Here is a 22,500-nt window from a genome sequence, read left to right as displayed (position 1 = left end):
GTAGCAGAGGCAGAGAGAGAGAGAGAGAGAGAGAGAGAGAGAGAGAGAGAGAGAGAGAGAGAGAGAGAGAGAGAGAGAGAGGAGAGAGCACTGGAAGGGAAAAAGTACGTAGCTCAAATCTTCTCAAGGTTGCAGTGTTGTTTAAACCGAAACGGTTATTTCAAAATTCATCTCCTATGTGGAGGGACTTTATAGTTTTAACTGAAGAGATGGTTAAATTTTCAACGCAAAAGTAAACATATAACTGCACAGAGAAAGGAAGACACGTTTTGTTAAATGCACACATTGTTTGGTGTTAAAATTGAGACATGTTCGTCCTCATTTATATAACATACAAAAAAAAAAAAAAAAAAAAAAAAAAAAAAAAAAAAAAAAAAAAAAAAAAAAAAAACAAAAAAAAAAAAAAAAAAAAAAAAAAAAAAAAAAAAAAAAAAAAAATCTTCAACAAGTGAAGTTCACTCAGCAGAAGGTAAATAAGTTTTACGAGGAATCTACCGAAATACTCAAACATTTAAGGGGTACAATGCACTATGTAAAACGCAGGAGAGAGAGAGAGAGAGAGAGAGAGAGAGAGTCAAGAAAATTTTAAGTATTTCCGCAGTTTCCTTACTGACAACAAGGTTAATTTCCAGGACTCTCATCCAAAATTCTCTCACTACAATTCAACACATACACTTTGCACCCTCTGGTCACTGAATAATACTAAGTAGATGGACCTGTTCTCCTTCTAGAAAGTTAACAATAAACCAAGATAATAAATGAGAAACCTTCATTGATAGTTGCAAATGACCTTACCATAACCGCCTCATTTTTTCCGGGTATAATTAGTTATTAAGTTAAGTGTATGTTAGTTTAACCAGACCACTGAGCTGATTACCAGCTCTTCTAGGGCTGGCCCGAAGGATTAGATATTTTTACGTGGCTATAGGAACCAATTGGTCACCTATTAACGGCACCTACAGCTTATTGTGGGATCCGAATCACATTATATCGAGAAATGAATTTCAATCACCAGAAATAAAAATCGCTCTGATTCCGCGTTAGCCGAGCCGAGAATCGAACTTCGGACCACTGGATTGGTAGCCGAGCGTGAAAACCACTCATCCAACGAGGAACTATACTTAGTTATTAAAAGCGTTATTGACAATCTATTGATTTACAGACTTCTGGCACACATGCCAAGCACTGGGGCAACTAAGGTCAATCAGCGCTTAAACGGAAATTGACAGTGAGAAGGTTTGAAAGGTGTAACAGGAGGAAAACCGCAAAGCAGTTGCGCTATGAATCAATCGTTACGAGAGGGTGGACAGTAAGACAGAGGAAAGAATATGAATGGAGGTACAGTAAAAGGAACGAAGAGGGGGTTGCTGCTAGAAGCCTAAGGGACGCTGCAAAGAAGCATGAGGTGCACTGGGGATGCTGCCCCCCCCCCTACGGGGGATTGAAAATCGAGCGTATTGACAAAACGATAAGGAAGTTTGTAGACGCGTGAAATTGCTCGTAGACAGACAAGCTAAGCAAGCATTACGTAACATTACTCCTTTCTCATTACGCTTCAGTAACACCAGTCCTTCTCAAGCAGCATTTCAATTTACCGAAAAGATGAGACCCCCCAAACAATGCATATCTGCCAGGCACTCGCACAGTAAGCATTTATAAATATTTCCATTTCTTGGGGGTACTGAAATTCAGAAAAAATTGGTCCGTGGTGATACTAAAATTCTGTAAAAAAAAAAAAAAAAAAAAAAAAAAATGGTCCGTGGTGATATTGAAATTCAGAAAAAATGGTTCTTGGTGATACTGAAATCAATAAAAAAAATGGTCCGTGGTGATACTGAAATTAATAGAAAAAAAATGTTCTGTGGTGATACTGAAATTAATAGAAAAAAAATGGTCCGTGGTGATACTGAAATTCAGAAAAAATGGTCCGTGGTGATACTGAAATTAATAGAAAAAAAATGGTCCGTGGTGATACTGGAATTCCAGAAAAATGTCCTGGTGATACTGAAATTAATAGAAAAAAAATGGTTCCGTGGTGATACTGAAAGTATACGAAAAAAAAATGTGGTCCGAGGTGATACGAAATTAATAGGTGACGAGGTGATACTGAAATTAATAGGAAAAAAATGGTCCGTGGTGATACTGAAATTAATAGGAAAAAAAATGGTTCGTGGTGATACTGAAATTCAGAAAAAATGGTCCGTGGTGATACTGAAATTAATAGAAAAAAATGGTCCGTGGTGATACTGAAATTCAGAAAAACATTAGTCCGTGGTAAATAATGCTATCACCAGTAGAATATGTACGCACAAACGAGTTAGCACTCTTATCTTATCCGATTCAATATGCGGGATATTGACCCATAAAATGTCAAGGGAATATACGATGAAGTCTTACCCTCAAAATCTCGTACTTACGTAACCGAGACCCACAGACTTATATAAGGAAAAGAAGAGAAGGCACAGAAGGAGATAGGAGGCAAGTGGAGAAAAAATGAAGGCGAAAAGTGGAGATGATATGAGGGGGAAACGAGAGAGATAAGAGACAAAGGCGAGAAGCAAAGACATAAGAGATTTAAGGACCGCAAAGGTATATAGGGGGGAGAACATAAATGACAAATAATAAAGAGAACGAGAGGGGGAATGAAAAACAGAAAGAGAGGAAAGAGAAAAGGAAAGCTTCAAAGTGAGAATTGAAGAGAGGCTTAGTCATTTGGTTGAGTTTTTTGTATTCCTGTCTTTCCATATACTCCATTTCTATTTCTATTTCATTATTATTCTTCTTTTCGATAATTACTATAATACTTTCAAGCAAACGCTATTTTCATGATATTATTATTATTACTAATTACTCTTTTGAAACCCCTGTCACATTCATCTTGTCATCATTTTGGAAAATCGCTGCCTTTTTAAATTAATCACCACTATTTTTAGAAACGGACAAAAAACTAAAAAGGGATAAAATAAAAATAAAACAACAACAGATTGCAACTGTCATAAAACCGAGGACATCACACAACATCGGAAAAACTAATCAGAGCCACAGAAGCCAGATTCTCTTGTTGGACAAACCACAACAACACCCCAGAGGAAACATCACGCCCGTCCTTGAGACGGACGGACAGAATATCACGCCCCGCCCCCACCACCTCGCCATGATTTAAAAGGGGGACACGCCCCTATACCCTGCAGGGGGCGGGGATGTGCAAAAACTGGCATCCCCATCCGCCACCTCCGGGTTTCCAGAAAGTCATGTGAACGCGACCATGCCATATAAGACGAAAACCAACATGTTGAACGCAACCCTGTCAGATTGACTATCTTTTCTTTTATCAACCTTGAGTGATGCGCCCGTTGGAGTCCGTTGCACAATAATGCGTTGTATCTAATCGTATTTTACAGTAGTTATAGTTATGTGAATCATAATGAAAAATAAAAAATTAAATCATTTTTTATTTCCAATGGTTGAGCAAATTTCTTGCGAGAAACACACAAGAAAGGCCCGAAAATAATTTTTAAACTTATCGTATTCACTTGGCTATATTTTACGCACGCAATCACTGGGTAAAGACATAATTCTATATATTTTAAATGGCAAGTTACTCAGCATGACAGTTTCAAGAACTAGTGTTGCAACACAGTAGCTTAATTGAGTTGTTTGTGTCACACAAACCTTCCAATCACCATCGTCTATCAAGTTAAAGAGAAATGCGATAAGATAAAACAGGAGGTGAAAGCGTCGAGTATATGTATAAAAAAAATAGTTTTAAACGTCAAACCATACCTAAGCGTTTTAATTTTTTTTCTATATATATATATATATATATATATATCTATTTAAAAGTCAAACCATACCTAAGTGTTTTAATTTTTTCCTTTATATATATAAATAGATTATTTAATTGTCAAACCATACCTAAGTGTTTTATTTTTTTTTTCTTTACAAGTACCAAGACTCACCATCGTCTCAACAGTTCTGAGTATACGAACAAATAAAACATATTTACGAGTTTACTACCAACACTACTATCATTATTACCAGTAGAGCGCCCTACAGGTGATACCTTGCGAACCTTCAAGTTAAACCATCAAAGAGTTTAACATCATTTAAACGTGAATTTATGATATTTTAAAAATAAATATTATACAGGATAAAATTTAGAGATGTAAGGTTTTATCTACCGAAAGCATTTTTCTTTTACATTCAATACTTTTGTAGATATTAGCATTTGAATAACGTAAGGGACGGGCCGTGCCGGCCAGAACGCAATATTGAACACATCATTTCAATGTGAATTTATGATATTTTGAATATGAATATTATATAGGGTGAAATTTCAAGACGTAAGGTTTTATATTCCAGAAGAACTTTTCTTTGATTTTCTTCAATACTTTTGTAGATGATAGCATTTGAATACCGTAAGAGCCGGGCCATGCCGAGGAATTCTCTTCACTCGTAATCACTCTGACTAATAATAATAATAATAATAATATGTACTTACCTCGTCATTCTCAGAACTGCCCATTGACAACAAAGAGCCATCGCTGCAGGTGCTTTGTGTAGCCCTTGAACAACTCTGTTAGAGGAGATAAGAAAAAAAATCTAACATTACAAAGTTTATATATGGATGGATGGACGTATTATGAAATTTAGGGAGAAGACCAAGCACTGGGGCCTATTATGGTCATTCAGCGCCAAAAAAGATATGGGATACAACATACTTGAAACCGATATAATATGATGGTAACAAAATATCACAATTGCATGAAATATTCACAAGACGTATACATAATTTTTAAAATTTATTACTCATTAAACAAATGATCTCATAGACGATACATGACATAAATAAACACGATGTAGATTATATCACTTGCGTAAGTAACTGCAATCTTAAACAAGACAGGTAAAACAAAGGCGCATCGCAACTTGAGAGCTCTCTCTCAGAGAGCTCTCTCAGAGAGAGAGAGAGAGAGAGAGAGAGAGAGAGAGAGAGAGAGAGAGAGAGTCGTACAGCAATTAACAATCATAAACTCGTTATACTGACGACGACAAAGGCCATTCACAGTCCCCATAAAGATTTACGGCGAGGGAGATCTTGCTTGGTGTTGATTGCTGTTTATGTAAACATCTCTTACATGGAAATAGCCCGAGTGCTTTCACGGGTGTCTAGAGCAAATGCACCCAATAAATATTCTCTCTCTCTCTCTCTCTCTCTCCTTCCTCCCTTCTCCGCTTCCCTTTTCCCTTTCCCCCCCCTTCTTTTTTTCCCCCCCCCCCCCTCCTCCCCTCCCCCTCCCCGTCCTCCCCCCCCCCCTCTCCCCCTCCCTTCTCCCTCTCCCCTTTCCCTCCCCCCGTCCCGACCCATAACTACGGCTCTCGCTCTCTTCTTTCTGTGTGGTGTGTGTGTGTGTATGTATGTATCCGAAGCGTTGTCAGTTCCAAATCCCCATGAAGACCGAATATCCCATTCTTCATAGTGTATCGGCAATGTGAGAACTCTGCTTAGTTTCGGTTGCTTAGATAACGAAGGTATATAATTATCCTAACGTGACAAAATGGCTCAATAACACTGATTAAAGTTACAAGTTAATGCCGTAACATTACTTCGACACATCAGCTGCCGTGATAATGTGTATCAGAATAACCCAAAACTAAAAATAAAAGGTTAGGAACTTCATTTATGGTGCAGAGCGGTATCACACACAAACAAACACACACACACACACACACACACACACACACACATATATATATATATATATATATATATATATATATATATATATATATATATATATATGAGTGTATGAGTGTGTGTGTGTGTGTGACCTGAATGAATTCAATTGTTGTTCCGGCTCCAACCAGACATGTGAACCACATCAGAAATGCGAGATAATCCGAACTTCCATTATAGAATCATTCAACCGTGCATTTGATGTCTAGACCCGTCCCTTATAACGTCCTGATTGGCTGTTGATAGGCCAATCGCAGAGCTGGAAGCTCTCAGTCTCTATCGAGAGTTCACATGGGTAGGTTCTATGTTCCACCTCTCCTGAGAGATAAGTCTCTGAATTCTCTCGAGAGTGACTGAAAATTTCCAGCTCTGTCATCGGCTTATCAACAGCCAATCAGGAGCGTCGTAAGGGACTGGGCTGGACATCAAATGCACGGTTGATGTGAAACTACTAAAGCACCAGCCGCAAGGAAGGAGCGCTCGCTCTGTCCATAACGGCAGACGAAGGGAACAAGCACCAGAACGACTTCCGGGAGTCGTTTCCATGACAGATTAATAAAAGCAATGCATTTCGTCCATATTCGTTCTCGTAGACGTCAGATTTCTTACTACAAGCTTCTGAGACAATAATAAGAGCGCCTCAGTGGCGTGGTCGGTAAGGTGTCGGCGTGCCATCTCGGTGGCCGCCAGTTCGATTCTCGGGTATTCCATTGAGGGGTGAGATATATGTATTTCTGGTGACAGAAATTCACTCTCGACGCGGTTCGGAGTCACGTAAAGACGTTGGTTCCGTTGCTGAATAACCACTGGGTCCATGCAACGTAAAAACACCATACGAACAAACAAGCAAGACAAAATAAGTAAATAAATTAGCTGATAAACAATTCAGCTACTGAAATATTACGAGCGATTAGAATGTCTCTCTTTAAACTACCTGTTTCCTTTCAAATACACACACACACACACACACACACACACACACACACACACACACACACACACACACACATATATATATATATATATATATATATATATGTACGTGTGTGCGTGTGTGTGTGTGTGATATACAGTTTTTAAAATGATCAAGGGATGATTGTGGCTGTAAATGTTACACAATAAACAACGCATGTGAAACAAGTAAAATATGTAACGGTAATATGTATAACTGACCTTACAAGTGTATACATACATATACACATATACATCGAGCTACAAATGTCCTTTAATATCTAATTCGCTCGACCTCGGAATTAATATATTTCATATATGATAACCGAAAGGGGAATTTTTTAGTCGATAAGAGATTTCTTATCGACCAAAGAAAATTCCCCTTCGGTTAACATAAATGAAAATATATTAATTCAGAGGTCGAGCGAATTAGATATTAAAGGACATTTGTAGCTCGATATATGTATATGAATCACGGTAATGTGAAATGAATCATATACACATATATATTGTATATTATATACTGTGTGTAATTATATACACACACAAGGATAGATATAAGACTACCTATAATCGTAACGTATGCATTCTCACGCATACCATATATATAAACACAGTACATACAATGCTCAAGTTCAAGTCCAAAAACATGACGATGGATACTAAACGACACATCGATATTCTTCGTCAGGAACTGGGGAGAAGCAGAACCCATGAAAATAAACATGTGTTATTTTGCATACAAGTATGAGGTAGGAGCCTCAGGCAACCAAGAGAAAAATATTGAATACGAACGCTTCAGTGACCATGTTAGTTGTAACGCCTGTTTTTTTGTATATCAGTCTATCGTGTACCAGCTAAAAGAAAGGAAAAAAGAAAGGAAAACGTATGCAAAATCAAAGTTACATGAACATGGCTATGTGAAATCAGTTTGCAATGTCATATCTGTAAATCAATGACCAACAAAGTTGCAACGCTCCTTGACAGTATCGAAAGCATTTCATCAAGTAATATATGTAGCTTCGGCAACGGCACATTACACAAACCTCGAAAAGAAAAACGAGGCTCATAGAACCTAGCTTGAGTTGAGTCGAGTTAGAATTTAGGCCAAAGGCTAAGCACTGGGACCTATGAGGACATTCAGTGCTGAAATGAAAATTGACAGTAAAAGGTTTGAAAGATGTAATAGGAGGAAAACCTCGCAGTTGCACTATGAATAAAGTATTAGGAGAGGGTGGAAAGTAAGATGAAGAAAGAGAATATGAAAGGAGGTACAGAAAAAGGGACGAAAGCGGATGCAGCTAGTGGCCGAAGGCCCGCTGCAAAGAACCTTAAGTAATGCCTACTGTGCACCACATAAGGTCCACTGACGGAACTACCACCATCGTAGAACCTAGATTGTAAATATGGAGTGAGGATTCATATTCCCTTCTCTCCCTCTGAGGATCACACACTTCCCCATTATGTCCTCAGGACAATTTCATTGCCGTTTCAGCAGAATATAGCAGTTTCTTTTTCAAGAGGCTGAAACAGGCATGTCTGTTCAGAGTGAAATCAAGCCTTAAACGATGACTGCTGAAATGTTAATTTATTTTACAAGATTGGTGAAGTGAAGGAAAGCTATTAACTAGTTTTTAATTTCAAAATTTCGGCTTTTTACGCTTTATATGATACTTAATGACCTGGAGAACTAATGAAGATATCGTCTGTGAAATGATTATATCAGACGAATGACTGAAGAAAATACTGTTTATCAACTTGACGGAAACTAATCTCACACCTGAGAGGAAGGGTGCTGATGGCAATAGGTCATCATAAGGGAAACGGGTCATTATAATATGACCCCCAATTCCAGACAAGGAAGTGAGAGCAATATAATTACGAATAAGATCATAAAACGCAAGAAAACTGGTTTAGAATGAATAATATCCTTTGGCGATGTAGAATTGAAGGGTAGGGTGGAGCTGGAACAGCCCTAAAAAAGGACAGTTGGTAACCATCCTGTTTGCATATATTGCTTGACATGGATGATTCGTAGCCTTTTCTTCCGCATCAGTCAGAGAGACTATTATTATTTTTATTATTAGTATCATTTATTCTTATTCTTATTATTATTATTATCATTTTTTTTTTTTTTTTTTTTTTTTTTTGCTCTATCACAGTCCTCCAATTCGACTGGGTGGTATTTATAGTGTGAGGTTCCGGGTTGCATCCTGCCTCCTTAGGAGTCCATCACTTTTCTTACTATGTGCGCCGTTTCTAGGATCACACTCTTCTGCATGAGTCCTGGAGCTACTTCAGCCTCTAGTTTTTCTAGATTCCTTTTCAGGGATCTTATTATTATTTTATTATTATTATTATTATTATTATTATTATTATTATTATTATTATTATTATTATTACTATTATTATTATTATTATTATTATTTGCTGGAAGAAGACCTTCATTAATACAGGTTTTACTGAAAATAATGGTTATTTCAGCCGTGTTTATTTTGTATAGAAGTTTTTCTATTCTTCTTATTACTAACTTTTCTTCTGTATTCAAGTCGGCTATTAAAACGCCAAATGGGGGATTCATGTAAAAAAAATGTGGTATTTGTCAAATTGAATATATACAATATGCAGTACAAATGGGATCTTAAGCCTAAGTGACAAAAGATACTAAATGACTTATTCTGGATTCCTCTTCTATACAAAATAAACGCGGCTGAAAAAGCCATAATTTTTCAATAAAACCTGTATTATTACTATTATATATTAATTCGTGTGTTCGACTCACACACTTATGTCTAATATATAGTATTTAAGTATTACGATTATATATTAATTCGTGTATTCGACTCACACACGTAAGTCTAATATAGAGTATTTATGAAGTTCTAAATCAATGATTTATGTCTAATATATAGTATTTATAAAGTTCTAAATCAATGATTTATAACATAATACACGCACGATGCACTAACTGAAGAATTGGGATTGTTAACAACATAGAACAATCAAGTTTTTCTTTTTCAAAGCATCCATTCTCTTTGCCCACTACCAGACAAATAATAAGATGCAAACACCTAACGTACCATTTACTGGGAGATGAATATAAATGAGACAGAACGATTAATATGGGATCTATAGAATATTTTCTTCAAGTTTGTTTCAACCGTCTTCTAAAGGCCATTATTTCAATGCCCTTTTTTAAAATCAAAAGGTGCTCTAAGACAGCACTGTGAGAGATTTATACACCCTTATGGTGTGACCGGTATTATTCAGAAGATTAAACTGGTCAGGAGTTTCATGATCCGGTCTTACTGATGACTAAAGTGCAATTTTGTTTTCATGGGGGAAAGTTTTTTTTTTTTTTCACCCATGGAAACGTTTCTCCCAAAATAAAAGTGAAAATAAAATCAGTAGGATGTGGACAACAATATTCTGCCATTTTTACCACGAAAATAACCCTAGTAGTATTGATAAATGGGATATTTTACATGTTTTTATCATTAATTGTGTGATATGCTCTCATCACGTGAAAGTACAATATATTCCCTTTTATAAATATATGAACCAATAAACCAATATTCTGCCACTTTTGACATGAAAATAACCTTAGTAGTAGTATTGACAAATGGGAAATTTTACATGTTTTTATCATTAATTGTATGATATGCTCTCATCACGTGAAAGTATGATATATTCGCTTTTATGAATATATAAACCAATACAGCCTATTTAAACAGTATGCATAAACATATAAAGTTGATATCCTTCTTCCCAAATCAAGGTTTCATACCAACAGTACCGCAGTTGAGCCATCTATTACTATAAATATATGAATATGTAGTCATCACTTTTTAAAATCAACGTTCAATATGTAAGTACATAAAAAAAAAGAAAATATATGGCCATCCCACTTCTGAGTGGAGGCTTCATACCACCACTAAGATAGCGACACGTACAGGTGTGTGTTTGTGTACGTATTATACAAAGCGTCTTACCTTGAGGCCATGATTGAGGACGTCTAACGTAGTAGGCGAAGTAGGAGGTGACCTGGGTAAGCCTGGGTCGTCATCACCGGACCCCGAGTCATCACCTCGACGGCGACGAAGGACAGCCTTCAGTTCGGCCTGGAGGCAACCAAATTACATGGGCGTTACATTCTATCCTTCTGAGTTAATTCACGTTTGCTCTGTCTTTCTGTCTCTCTGTCTGTCGTTTGGTCTTTTCTCCAGGAAAATTGTTGTTTTGTCCACAAAGGTAATTCTCAAAGGAAAACAAATTATATGGATGTTACATTTTATCCTTCTGAGTCAATTCATGTTTGCTGTCTGTCTGTCTGTCTGCCGTTTGGTCTTGTCCCCCAGGAAAAGGGTCCACGAGTCAGGCGGTCTGATTGGTGTTGAAAGGATATGTCCTCGGAAAATTCGGCATTTGTTGTTTTGTCTCCAAAGGTAAACTGCCTTTTGCTAAAGACAATATATGTCTGTCGGTGTTGTCTGCTTCAAAGGAAATGGTCCACGGACCAGTCGGTCTGATTTGTCTTAAAAGGATAATATCCTCAGATGAGTCGGTCTGTGTCGTTTTGTCTCCAAAGGGTACCTGTCCTCCAAAAGATGATAATGTCTGTTTCTGGGTCTCTCTCAAAGGAAAAGGTCCCACGAGTTGTCGGATAAGTTTTCCAGTGAATGTTTGGGGAATTTCAGAGAATAGTTCCGTCTCAATCAGTAGATTACAGATAAGTCTGAAGTGCATTCCACGTGTTTGTTAAGTTCCAGTTACCGGTACCCTGTTGTGTTTTAGTCTGGTTTCCTATCTTTGGTTTTGCTGTAGTGGTCAACACATTTGGTCATGTGTGCTTTTGGTTCAAGTACAGTAGTAGTTACACTATTTAAATATTTCCACCCTTTGGTCTGGATTAGAGACCAACATCTTTGGAATAATTTCGCCTTTTGTTTTGCTGCATTAATATGTCATTATCTTAAGCTGGTCTTTTGCTTTACTCGTCCTTACACTAATCTTTAGACAAAAACATCTAGTAAGTGTCCCAGTTACCATTCATTATAAACAATGAACTGGTGGTCATCATACAATAACAATGACAAACAATGTCTGCTTGTTGTCTGAATACATACGGGCTGCTCCAGGAGCAAGAGCCCGTGCCTGCACAAGGCTGGCTTAACCTATACATACATATATATATATATATATATATATATATATATATATATATTATAATATATATATATATATATATTATATATATATGTGTGTGTATATATTCTATACATACACATATATGTATTTATATATACGTATGTAATATATATATATATATAGAATATATATATATATAAGGGGGGGAAAACTTGAATAAGTAAGTCGGTAGACGCAGCTTCTCACTCACGCCTTCGCCCCCCACAAAAAAAAAAAAAAAAAAAAAAAAAAAATGAGGTCATTCTCCGTCTCTACTTTGCCCTGAACCTCTGTAGTCTCTTTCTCTCCTTCACCGCAACTGATAAGAGAGGTCGAGATAAAAGATAATTCACATAAACTGAAAGTGTTATTGAGGCAACACCGAAAATCTTTAAAAGTGGTCCCGTTGGAGAAAATATGTCCAAAAACTGTAGGCATTCAGCATAAGATATAAAATTAATGTGAAAAAAAATTGCTTAAGCTGAAAAAAAGTTGAGCAAGTCTTTTGTCACCATTACTGTAAATATTAAACATATCAGTCTATCAATGTCAATATGTCTAGATACATCGCACAATACCTAAGAGTTTGCAGTTTAAATAACAAATAAATAACTAAATACATATTTCACAAAGTGCCCATCCATATCACCTAGGTTTAGTCTTAATTTCTGGACAACCTTACAAAATATTAGCAGCTTCAAAAACCCATTATAAATACGATCATATATACTATATATATATATATATATATCTATATATATTATATATATATATATATAAATATATATATATATATATATATATATACATGACATAAACGCCTTTATATATCCAGAATCACATACACACTATATATATATATATATATATATATATATATATGATATATATAATATATATATATACATAAGAACTGCAGAATTTATAATGTCACGGAATAATTCAAAGTAATTCAGCTGAGATTTAAACGATGCTAAAATCACTTACAACGTCCATGCTGGTCTGATGCTGCAAAACATTCGTTGGGGGTCCGAGCATCTGCATCATCTTAGGATTTTAATTAAGATCCAAGCTGATGAAAATTCGGCAAGATTATAAAACTTATTATTTCGAAGAAGAGAACGCCTCCGAGGTAATGTCCAAATTAGGAGTCAATTCGGAGGACCACTCCAGCTGGTTCATTTTCCTCTATACTTCAAGGCTGCAGATGGTAACGCATTGCTTCAATTATTAAGTGAAAATATTCCATTACATGCTCCTCTGTGTCACTGTCGTTTTGACTTATAAGCTGGCTTGATGCGTGCAGTAAAAGACAAACCTTCACGACGTACACACAAGATTTAATTGTTGTTATTGCCACTTTCGTTGCGAGTAAGTTGGCTTTATGGCAACAGAAATTCCAGCTCTCTTAACCAGCAGACTACACCTATAAAGGTGCTGATTTACCTTGTACATCAGGAAACAGAAAACACTGAATAACACTGGCAGTAAGTTCAAGCGCCCGACACTATTACCACGTCGAACAACTAACTCACACTGAGACCCCCTCCTTGCTATGATACCCGGAGGAATGGGTTGCGTCGATTATTGTTATCTTATCACGGACTTTAATCCCTCTCTCTCTCTCTCTCTCTCTCTCTCTCTCTCTCTCTCTCTCTCTCTCTCTCTCTCTCATTGCAAGATCCTCATACCTGATCTGGCACACCGAATCCTACTCTCAAGTCAAGAGATGATACCATGACTTGCCATGACTAATTCAAAAAGTCTACCTAAAGCCGAATACAAGGGAGATGCGCTCTCTCTCTCTCTCTCCTCCACGGCGCGTCTATTATATAGCGATAAGGTTTCATAACGCGCACAAACCCCGTTAACGAGGTGGGAAAGCCGAGCTCATTAGAGGCGCAATCTCTAAAATAGAAAGTTTAAAGAAGAAGTCTTCCTGCAGAAGAAGAACAAGAGAGGGTTCGAATCCTCAATTACGGGGACGGGAGGATCAGGTGGTCTTTATCTCAACGGAAACTTCGTCGTCGTCATCACTATCGTCTTTAATCGTCGTGAAAATATGATGAAAGTTCCATCTATATAACGTTCTCTGTGGACTCATCGTCTTCATGAACGGCACCCTTTTTTTTTTTCATCTCTTCAAAATGATGATGAACGCAATGAAAATATATATCAAGAAACCGCACCATAATCACTGCCTATCTCAATTATGATGACGGCCATTATAGGAAATATGATGACGACTGTTTGACGTAATTTTAGATCTTACCACGAACATGACGCTAATCATTATTATTATTATTATTATTATTATTATTATTATTCTTAGTAACTGGCTAATATTCATTTTGAAAATTCTGACAGAAAATGCTGGAGGGGATATTTTATTCGAAAACAGGATTTTGGTATAATCTATCTGGCATACTGGTATTAACAGTAGGCTGGAAACGGGGATCTCAGGTCCAGGTCAAACAGGGGTCGTCGTCATCAGTGCTAGTGGTATTTCGTGGGCGCAGGTCAATTCGCTTAAATCTGTAATTTTATTTAACAGAATTGGTCTAAAAGAGGGTCTTTTACGTAATAAAAGTAATAATAATAATAATAATAATAATAATAATAATAATAATAATAATAATAATAATAATAATAATAATAATAATAATAATAATAATAATAATAATAATAATTCAGTAGAAAATATTTCAGAATGATAAAAGTTTTATATGCCGTCACATATTTCCTACAATATTTGCACTGGCTGAACTATTAGATATGACTATCTCTTACCTTGGTGGTACAATTGCACTTTGGCACTGTGGTGGAGGGGATGGAAAGAGGAGGAGGGGGAGGGAACAATGTATATGTATGTGTCTATGTTTGGGGGGGGGGGGGGGGCTATGGACCCTTCTGAATAAGCTTTTCCGAAGAAACTCGAAATTTTTCAAAGTCTTTCAAGGTCAATATCGTAAGAAGAATGAATATAAGGATATGGACTATAACAATGCAACTTCAGCTATAACATTAAGTCATATGAAAACCGTAAGCTGTACCTAAGTGTTCATTTTCGTTCGAGGAAGCTTTATCCTTTAAAGTCTACCTTTAAAAATACTAAATTTTTATTAGGGTTAGAGATAAAAAAAAAAAAAAAAAAAAATTGGTTTCTCAAAGGGTAAATTTGAACAGAAATGCGAAAATTCTTAAAACATTTACTGCTTGGAGCAACTTCTTCCTTAAAGAAAGCCTAATTTACCTAAAAGGTTTGGCACCAACCGAAAACTCCAATACTATACATAGCAAGAGACGACTCCAGCTTCATTAGAGCCAGCAAAGGGAAAACTCTAGTTTCCTAAAAATATAACGAGAGAAAACACCCATCTCATGAGAGTTTAAGAGAAAACGGTTTTGGATGTAACAGCAACGTTCACCCGATCATCTGGCAGATGTTCTTCTTCTCTTGACGAACTTCCAAATTTGGATTTGTACACTATAATCACTGTGACCCTAATCTTTTACTTATCTCACTGCAGGCACTTACATCAACCGATAAGATAAGACCCCCTGAATTAAGTCTTGTTCGGTCAAAAAGCGTGCGCCGATGATGTGGCTTGCTCTGTGGCAGCGTCACTCACTGTTCAAGCTTCACGTTTTGAAACACACTACTTAATATTTTGTAGTGTCAATCGTGATATGGTCGCTTCTAGACTCACTTGTGTTATGATAATGCTCTTAAGGGAGCTATTTCTCTGAGGTCAACAGAGTATTTAGAATAGATATCGATCGGACGGGAAAAATTGTGTCCTTTTCTGACCCAAACAAGAAGCAAACGGGCGGATCCTAACCACAAAAGAAGCGAAAGATTGCCTCTTTAAAAAAAGAAAAAAAAGGAAGGTCATAAGTTAGGAAAAACACAAGCAGGAAGAGAATTCCTTAGCCTAACGTCACTGGAGAGAACACTCCAAACAGCACAGATTTACAAAGCGGCAAACCTAAAATCACAAAAATCAACGTTGCCTTTTAACGCGCAACGTAAAATAACAATTTTTTCCCGTTCCCAAATAAACATAAATTAATCATGAAGAAATACTGGTTAACCACAGATAACCAGTATACCCACAAACACTCGAAACAGATAAAACAGCCGCCGCAGATATACCGTGACCTTAAAGTATTGAGTCATAATTGCCGTTATCGTCTTAATTCTAATCGGACATGATTTACGTAGTTAATAGTCAAGTCTCAAGAAATGTTTAACCAGAGCGTCATCTGTCTATATATACATCAGTCAGACTAAATATTTACACCAATCAGGCTGAAGATTTAACTAAATTTAAACACGTCAGGATACATATATTATATTAATTCCAAAAACTAAAAATGTTTTAATACAGACTATTAATAAACACGTAAGGCTACATATGTTGGTTTCAAAAACTAAAAATTTTCAATAACTAAAAAATTTCAAAAATTTTCAATGTAGACAGAGTTTACTATATATATAAGCACAAGGACAAAAATATATTAATAAAAAAAACATCCCCAAAAAAGAGGGGGAGGTTCTTACATCTTACATCTTGGATAGAATATGAGAATAAAAGACGTCAGTTTATATATATATATATATATATATATATATATATATATATATATATATATATATATAATCGTAAAACCGGGGATCAGCCAAATGCCATTAAGACTGCTTACCATATTAACTCCCTGGTAGCAATGGCCAGGGCTGGAGGGGTGGTGTGGCCATGGTGGGCGTCGGCGCTGGTGTCAGGGCTAAAGACGGAATCGTGGGAGACGCTCAGGCCCTGGTTGTAAGTGTCCGCTGTTTCGGCTGCGGAAGAAAATATGGCGTCAATTACAAGATTGGTGAATTATATATATGTGTGTGTGTGTGTGTGTGTGTGTGTTTTGTGGTGTGTGGTGGTTTTGGGGAGAGAGAAGAGTGTAACTACTTCCAATTCTCTCTCTCTCTCTCTCTCTCTCTCTCTCTCTCTCTCTCTCTCTCTCGCTCGCAACGAAAATATGGCAACAATTAAAACTTCTCCCCCACAATCAACATATCTTCCCTTACAGAAGAAATGGTTATGACATTCCCAGAGGAAACTCCTTCCAAAGTAATGATTCCGATATGAGGAAATATTTGCAGAAGTTCTTGGTAAGGACTATCAGAAGAAGCCTTTTTTTCCTGAGCACCCTACAGGACTCCCAGTCCTTGAATCGAAGGATATGTTCGTCTGAATCTTGACAAATCAAATTGGATAGAGAATATTTACAAGGAACAAAATCGTCTTGCAAAACCTACCAAAAAAAAAAAAAAAAAAAAAAAAGTTTCTAAGCACTAAGCACCAATTTACCTGCTGAATTAACGAGAATAAATCAAATAAAAGTGAGAGAGAGATAAGAGGAAGTAGATAGAGAGAGAGAGAGAGGGGAAGAGGAGAGAGATAGAGAGAGGAGAGGAGAGAGAGAGAGAGAGAGAAACGATCAATCATGAAATCAAAACTACAATTAAAGTAAATATATCAATTTGGATTTATTTGAACTCAACTACATTCAAAATTTTTTATCGCCTCTCGAAAATATCTGAGTAAATGCTTTTAGCCGAAATAAAGTTCCTACAAGCAAAGTGCAAGCAAATAAAACACGTGTCCCTTAAAAGTCCCGCAAGCAGAAAAATCAAATAACAAAAAATGTAAATTCGAATTCCGAGCAGACATGAAACATTTTGTATTGAAAAATGCTAAGAAAATAAAAAAAAATTGAATAATCCAGTTTCTCTCATTTAAAAACTCGAAACATTTTCGTGAATAAGAAAATTTAAAAGTCTTAAAAAAAAAAAAAATTCACAGTGGCGAACTCATCACGCATCTAAACCCGTAAAAACGTTAATGAACACGAAGAGAGACATTCCACTTCTCTGGCCTTACCTGTGCTGGATGTCCACGGCCAACTCCGAGGTGGACCTCGCCCTCAGAGTCGGCTCTGGAGGCTGAGGGCTGACGCTTTCGTCGGCTCGACGGCGTACCCGGCGTCGGAACATTTTCACCAGCCCCCGTAGGCCCCATAACCGTCGGCGTTTGGGCTCCGTAGACACTGCAACGAAAATAACATTTGCTGAATAAAGTCGGTGACATTGCCTTGACTTCAGTAAGTACACAGCGCTACAACGTAAGCACAAAGCTCTACAATGTAAGCACATAGCGCTACAATGTAAGTACAAAGCCCTACAATGTAAGCACAGAGCGCTACAATGTAAGCATATAGCGCTGCAATGAAGGCACACAGCGCTACAATGAAAGCATATAGTGCTACAATGTACGGTACATGAAAATAAAGGCATAGTGCACTAGGTATTACCATTCATAAAACAGGAAATTAAAGAATAATAATAATACTAGGTATTACCATCTAAGATTCATAAAACAGGAAATTAAAGAATAATAATAATAATAATAATAATAATAATAATAATAATAATAATAATAATAATAATAATAATAATAATAATAATAATAATAATAATAATAATACTTCTATCGGGGTAAGGATGACATCCCCACGTCATCCAAAAATTTTGCTTATCGTTCAGTCTGTTAACTCAACCTCATATGGTTTCGAATAGTACCATTACTTTTCAAAGTTTATGATTTACATTCAAGGCATATCTACTGGTATAGAGTCTTTAAAGTAAATCGGGTACCTATAGCTCATATATATAACCATCGAAAGGCTTCTATGCCAATGCAAAAATTCCACAACATACGCTGTCAAACTCTCTCCCATCCATTAAATAATTATCTGCTAATGAAAAGAAAGTACATTATCTTTGGAAAAGAAGATTCATTATGCAACGTGAGCTAATGCGAACCGCAGGAAAAAATAAACTACATTGAACAACACACCCCCCCTCCCCTAGCTACCAGTATTCAGTGTTATCAAAATGATGCTGAACAAGACAAAAGTTGCAATTTTAATATCTGTTGGGGCTCGCCCGAATAATTTGTCCCTAATAAGAAGTGAAACTTAGAGCCAGAGGTGAAAAGAACTAACAGCTGGTATACAAACTTAGGCTTCCAAGAATGCAATTATATTCTACGACCTTGGCAGCATTCCAACACGTATTAGTGCAAACAAATAATAAAAATAATAACGTGGAAAAAAAGTCCGTTTCCGAATATATGTGACTTTAACGATTTTCCAGTCTTTTAAAAAAAATTTATGTGCATAATGAATAGCTGGCACAAGTTTCACCTGTTTTTAAATTACTTGGATTATTGACAAAACAAGGAAACTCTTTTGGCGTAAAAAAAAAATTTCCCTTAGGTATTGAGTCAGAATACAAAATAACGGATCAATATTGGCTATTCACAAAACAGTTTCGTATGACACAAAACAGTTTCCTATGTAACTGTATAAGTAGGAACGGCGGACAGCCTTGAAAATAGTGCAATGGATGAGTATAAATTAGTACCCCTAAACAACTACGGCACCGTTTTCTTTAAAGTTACATTATAGAAAACTGTTCATATTAAAGCGGTTACTATTCTAGTCTTACCTGGTGCCTGTTGAGGTTGCTGTGGTGGTTGAGGAGAGAGGGAAGGAGGTAAAGTTGAGCATGATCTAGGACCACAAAAGGCGGCACAGGGTGCTGGGGGCGTGTCTTCTCGAGGGCTACGCCCCTCACCACTTCCACCCAGGCCTCCCCCTCCACCGCCTCCTCCCGGGTCTTGACCATTAGTTTCATCGTCTCGTGGAGCAGCCATATTGGTTCCTCCTGCGAGAATCGTATGAGAAGAGCAACGGAAAATTAATATATTTTGGTCATGAAAATGAAAATATGGAAATTATCTGAACGCAAAGTAAGTGCAAAGTATACTGACCCTTTTTAATCAAACGTTAAAGTTAAAAAGAATAAAATTATGTAGATTAGTGAAAAGCCAAAAATTGTTTATATATATAAAAAGAGAATTAATTAAATCCATCTCTTCAGCCTTAAAAAGACACAACCTATCACTAAAAACCTGCAGCTGACAGACTCATTTCTAAGTGCACACAGTATATATGGTCAGTGAAACTAATACAATCAACATATATATATATATATATATATATATATAATATATATATATATCTATATACATATATAAATATATATATATTATATATATATATACTCCTATATATATATATATAATATATATATATATATATATATATATAATCTCAGAAATACGAATAAATTCAATCACAGAAACACACGTTCCTACCTCCACGATGTTTTATTTAGACTATATTACTGGAAAACGACCCTGGCGTTTGTGGGCCTACTCTCAAACCAACATCCCACTGTGTCCCTTTGGTTTTCAAAACAAACTTTGACATGGAGGCACCCAAAATTCTCCTCAGAGAAGTAACAATCCACATCTCCTCGAGCACTGAAATCGATAATACTAAGAGGAGAAAAGGCTTCCAGGATACTGGAAGACTCGTACTATCGGCAAGTCCCTCTATATTCTATAGAAGAAAAAAAAACTTGGCAGATATACATTCTTAAGCAGAGAAATTTCCTCTGAGTCATTCCCAGCTTGGAAACAGAGGACACCGTCTAGACAACAGGGGTGGAGACAGGGTGGGAGAGTCAAGAATTACTATGAAGGCGGAAGAGGGAAGCCGGAATTAAGGAAAAAGAAAATATGGGAAACGGCTCTATTACTTCCTGACGGCCAGATTCCAAGTGCCACTCGGTTTTCCCAAAATAAGGAATGACTTTCGGAATGATAACTTGCTAAAAATGACAGGAACAAAAATGATTATCAAGATAAATAACATTAATAATATTTCCTGAACATTCTAGGACTGTTGTAGTCATTATGATAACTTTAAAATTAAAATACCCATACTAATTAAACTACTTAATAGATAAGTAACTGATCTCTAAAAGGATTTTCGAAGTAGGTATTCATTTTTTTTTTTAAATAGGTGTATTTATTCTATTTCTATTCTGTTCCACAGAGGTGAGTGATGCAATAAAATCTGTAAAAATCTGAAAGTCCGATTTATCATCACCTTCCTAGAGCGTAGCAAATTTCGAGGTTCTGTGTTACTGAAGGGCATATTTCACAGAACATGGGGAATAACATGAAAGAAACAATTATCATTCGTACAATTGGAACCGCTAGTCACATCATAACGCACACACACATAAATACTAATGACTACCATACACGAAAATGAACTTACCACCAATCCACCACTGAGAATAGGCCACGGTGACTGGACTACATTATTACCACACAATCTGCAAGAGACAAGACTCGGAATTAACTTCAGTACTTGTAAATTCATTATCTTTAGCGTAAAATCAAACCATAACGTAATGAACGTGTCTTTTTTTATTTCGTATATACCATAGACTCATTTAATAACAATAACTATTGCACTAAAATAAAATATAACAAAACTATTACCCTAAAATATCGAAATAGTACGTTAACATTATAAGGAAATTAGATTAAAATAAAAAAAGGGTCTCCTAATGTGCATAATAACTAGAAGCCAACCAAGGCTTTTACTAACCATAAAACCAAAACCTTTCAGCGACTGCAAATACAAGAGCTTTTAAACTTCATAAAACAAAAGGCCTTTGAACAAAACAGGTAAATTTTAACCAATATTTACCAAATAAAATACTGCTTCTCATACAAAATAATAATACTAATAATAATAATAATAATAATAATAATAATAATAATAATTAATAATAATTATTATTATTATTATTATTATTATTATTATTATTATTATAAGGAGAAGAAGGAGAAACCTGTAAGTGTTTATAATCGTTCATTCTTGATGAATACTTACGTACAAACGATAATAATAATAATAATAATAATAATAATAATAATAATAATAATAATAATAATAATCTTCATTCCACTGATATTACAATTATGCAAAAACTAAACTAAATGTAATAACCAAAAACTGGTGACACAATGACGACTTACAGTAAAAACATTGAAAGATTCTCGCAAACTACTATATATACCACGTATAGTTTACCAGAATATATACCACGTATAGTTTACCAGAATATAAGATATCATCAAATAAATATATAAAAGAAACTAAATGGGAAAATTCCTCGCAAATTTTCTTGAATTTTAAACTTTCAAATTGGCAATATCACCAAGCAAGATTCCTGATGCATTCTGGACCTCTTGCAATAAATCGGTGGCAAAATGTAATTACAGCCAAAAGTTTCCATTGCGCTTCACAGTGAATCTAAATTCTCTCTCTCTCTCTCTCTCTCTCTCTCGCATACAGGAAATTTGATGAAACTGTTTAAACCCTTGGTGTGTAGGGAGAGAATCAAATCTCTCTCTCTCTCTCTCTCTCTCTCTCTCTCTCTCTCTCTCTCTCTCTCTCTCTCTCTCTCCTGTAAGTTTCGTAGGGAGAAGAAGAGAATCTTATAATCAAGGAAAGTTGGTAACTGAATAAAATTAATATTAATACAAAAGTTAAAACAACACAACTTCAATGTAAGGAGATAATACAGTATAAACTTTAAAGTTTTTATCTGGCCAAACAACAGAGAGAGAGAGAGAGAG

General features: G+C 36.0%; 1 protein-coding gene across 1 annotated transcript in view; it reads right to left on the bottom strand.

Moving 5' to 3' along the window:
- The window catches only part of LOC135226546 (microtubule-associated protein futsch-like), a 302,767-nt gene that overhangs the window by 79,737 nt on the left and 200,530 nt on the right, over positions 1–22,500 (bottom strand). The window contains 8 exon segments of the mRNA XM_064266202.1: positions 4,502–4,576; positions 10,681–10,809; positions 14,623–14,632; positions 16,592–16,705; positions 16,707–16,718; positions 17,815–17,980; positions 19,443–19,661; positions 21,128–21,185. Of these exon segments, the coding sequence (XP_064122272.1) occupies positions 4,502–4,576; positions 10,681–10,809; positions 14,623–14,632; positions 16,592–16,705; positions 16,707–16,718; positions 17,815–17,980; positions 19,443–19,650 (714 nt within the window). The 5' untranslated portion in view covers positions 19,651–19,661; positions 21,128–21,185.

Source organism: Macrobrachium nipponense, chromosome 14 (genome assembly GCF_015104395.2).
Source record: "Macrobrachium nipponense isolate FS-2020 chromosome 14, ASM1510439v2, whole genome shotgun sequence".
Lineage (NCBI taxonomy): Eukaryota > Metazoa > Arthropoda > Malacostraca > Decapoda > Palaemonidae > Macrobrachium > Macrobrachium nipponense.
The sequence above is the reverse complement of the archived record's forward strand: the minus strand, read 5'-3'. Positions and strand labels throughout refer to the sequence as shown.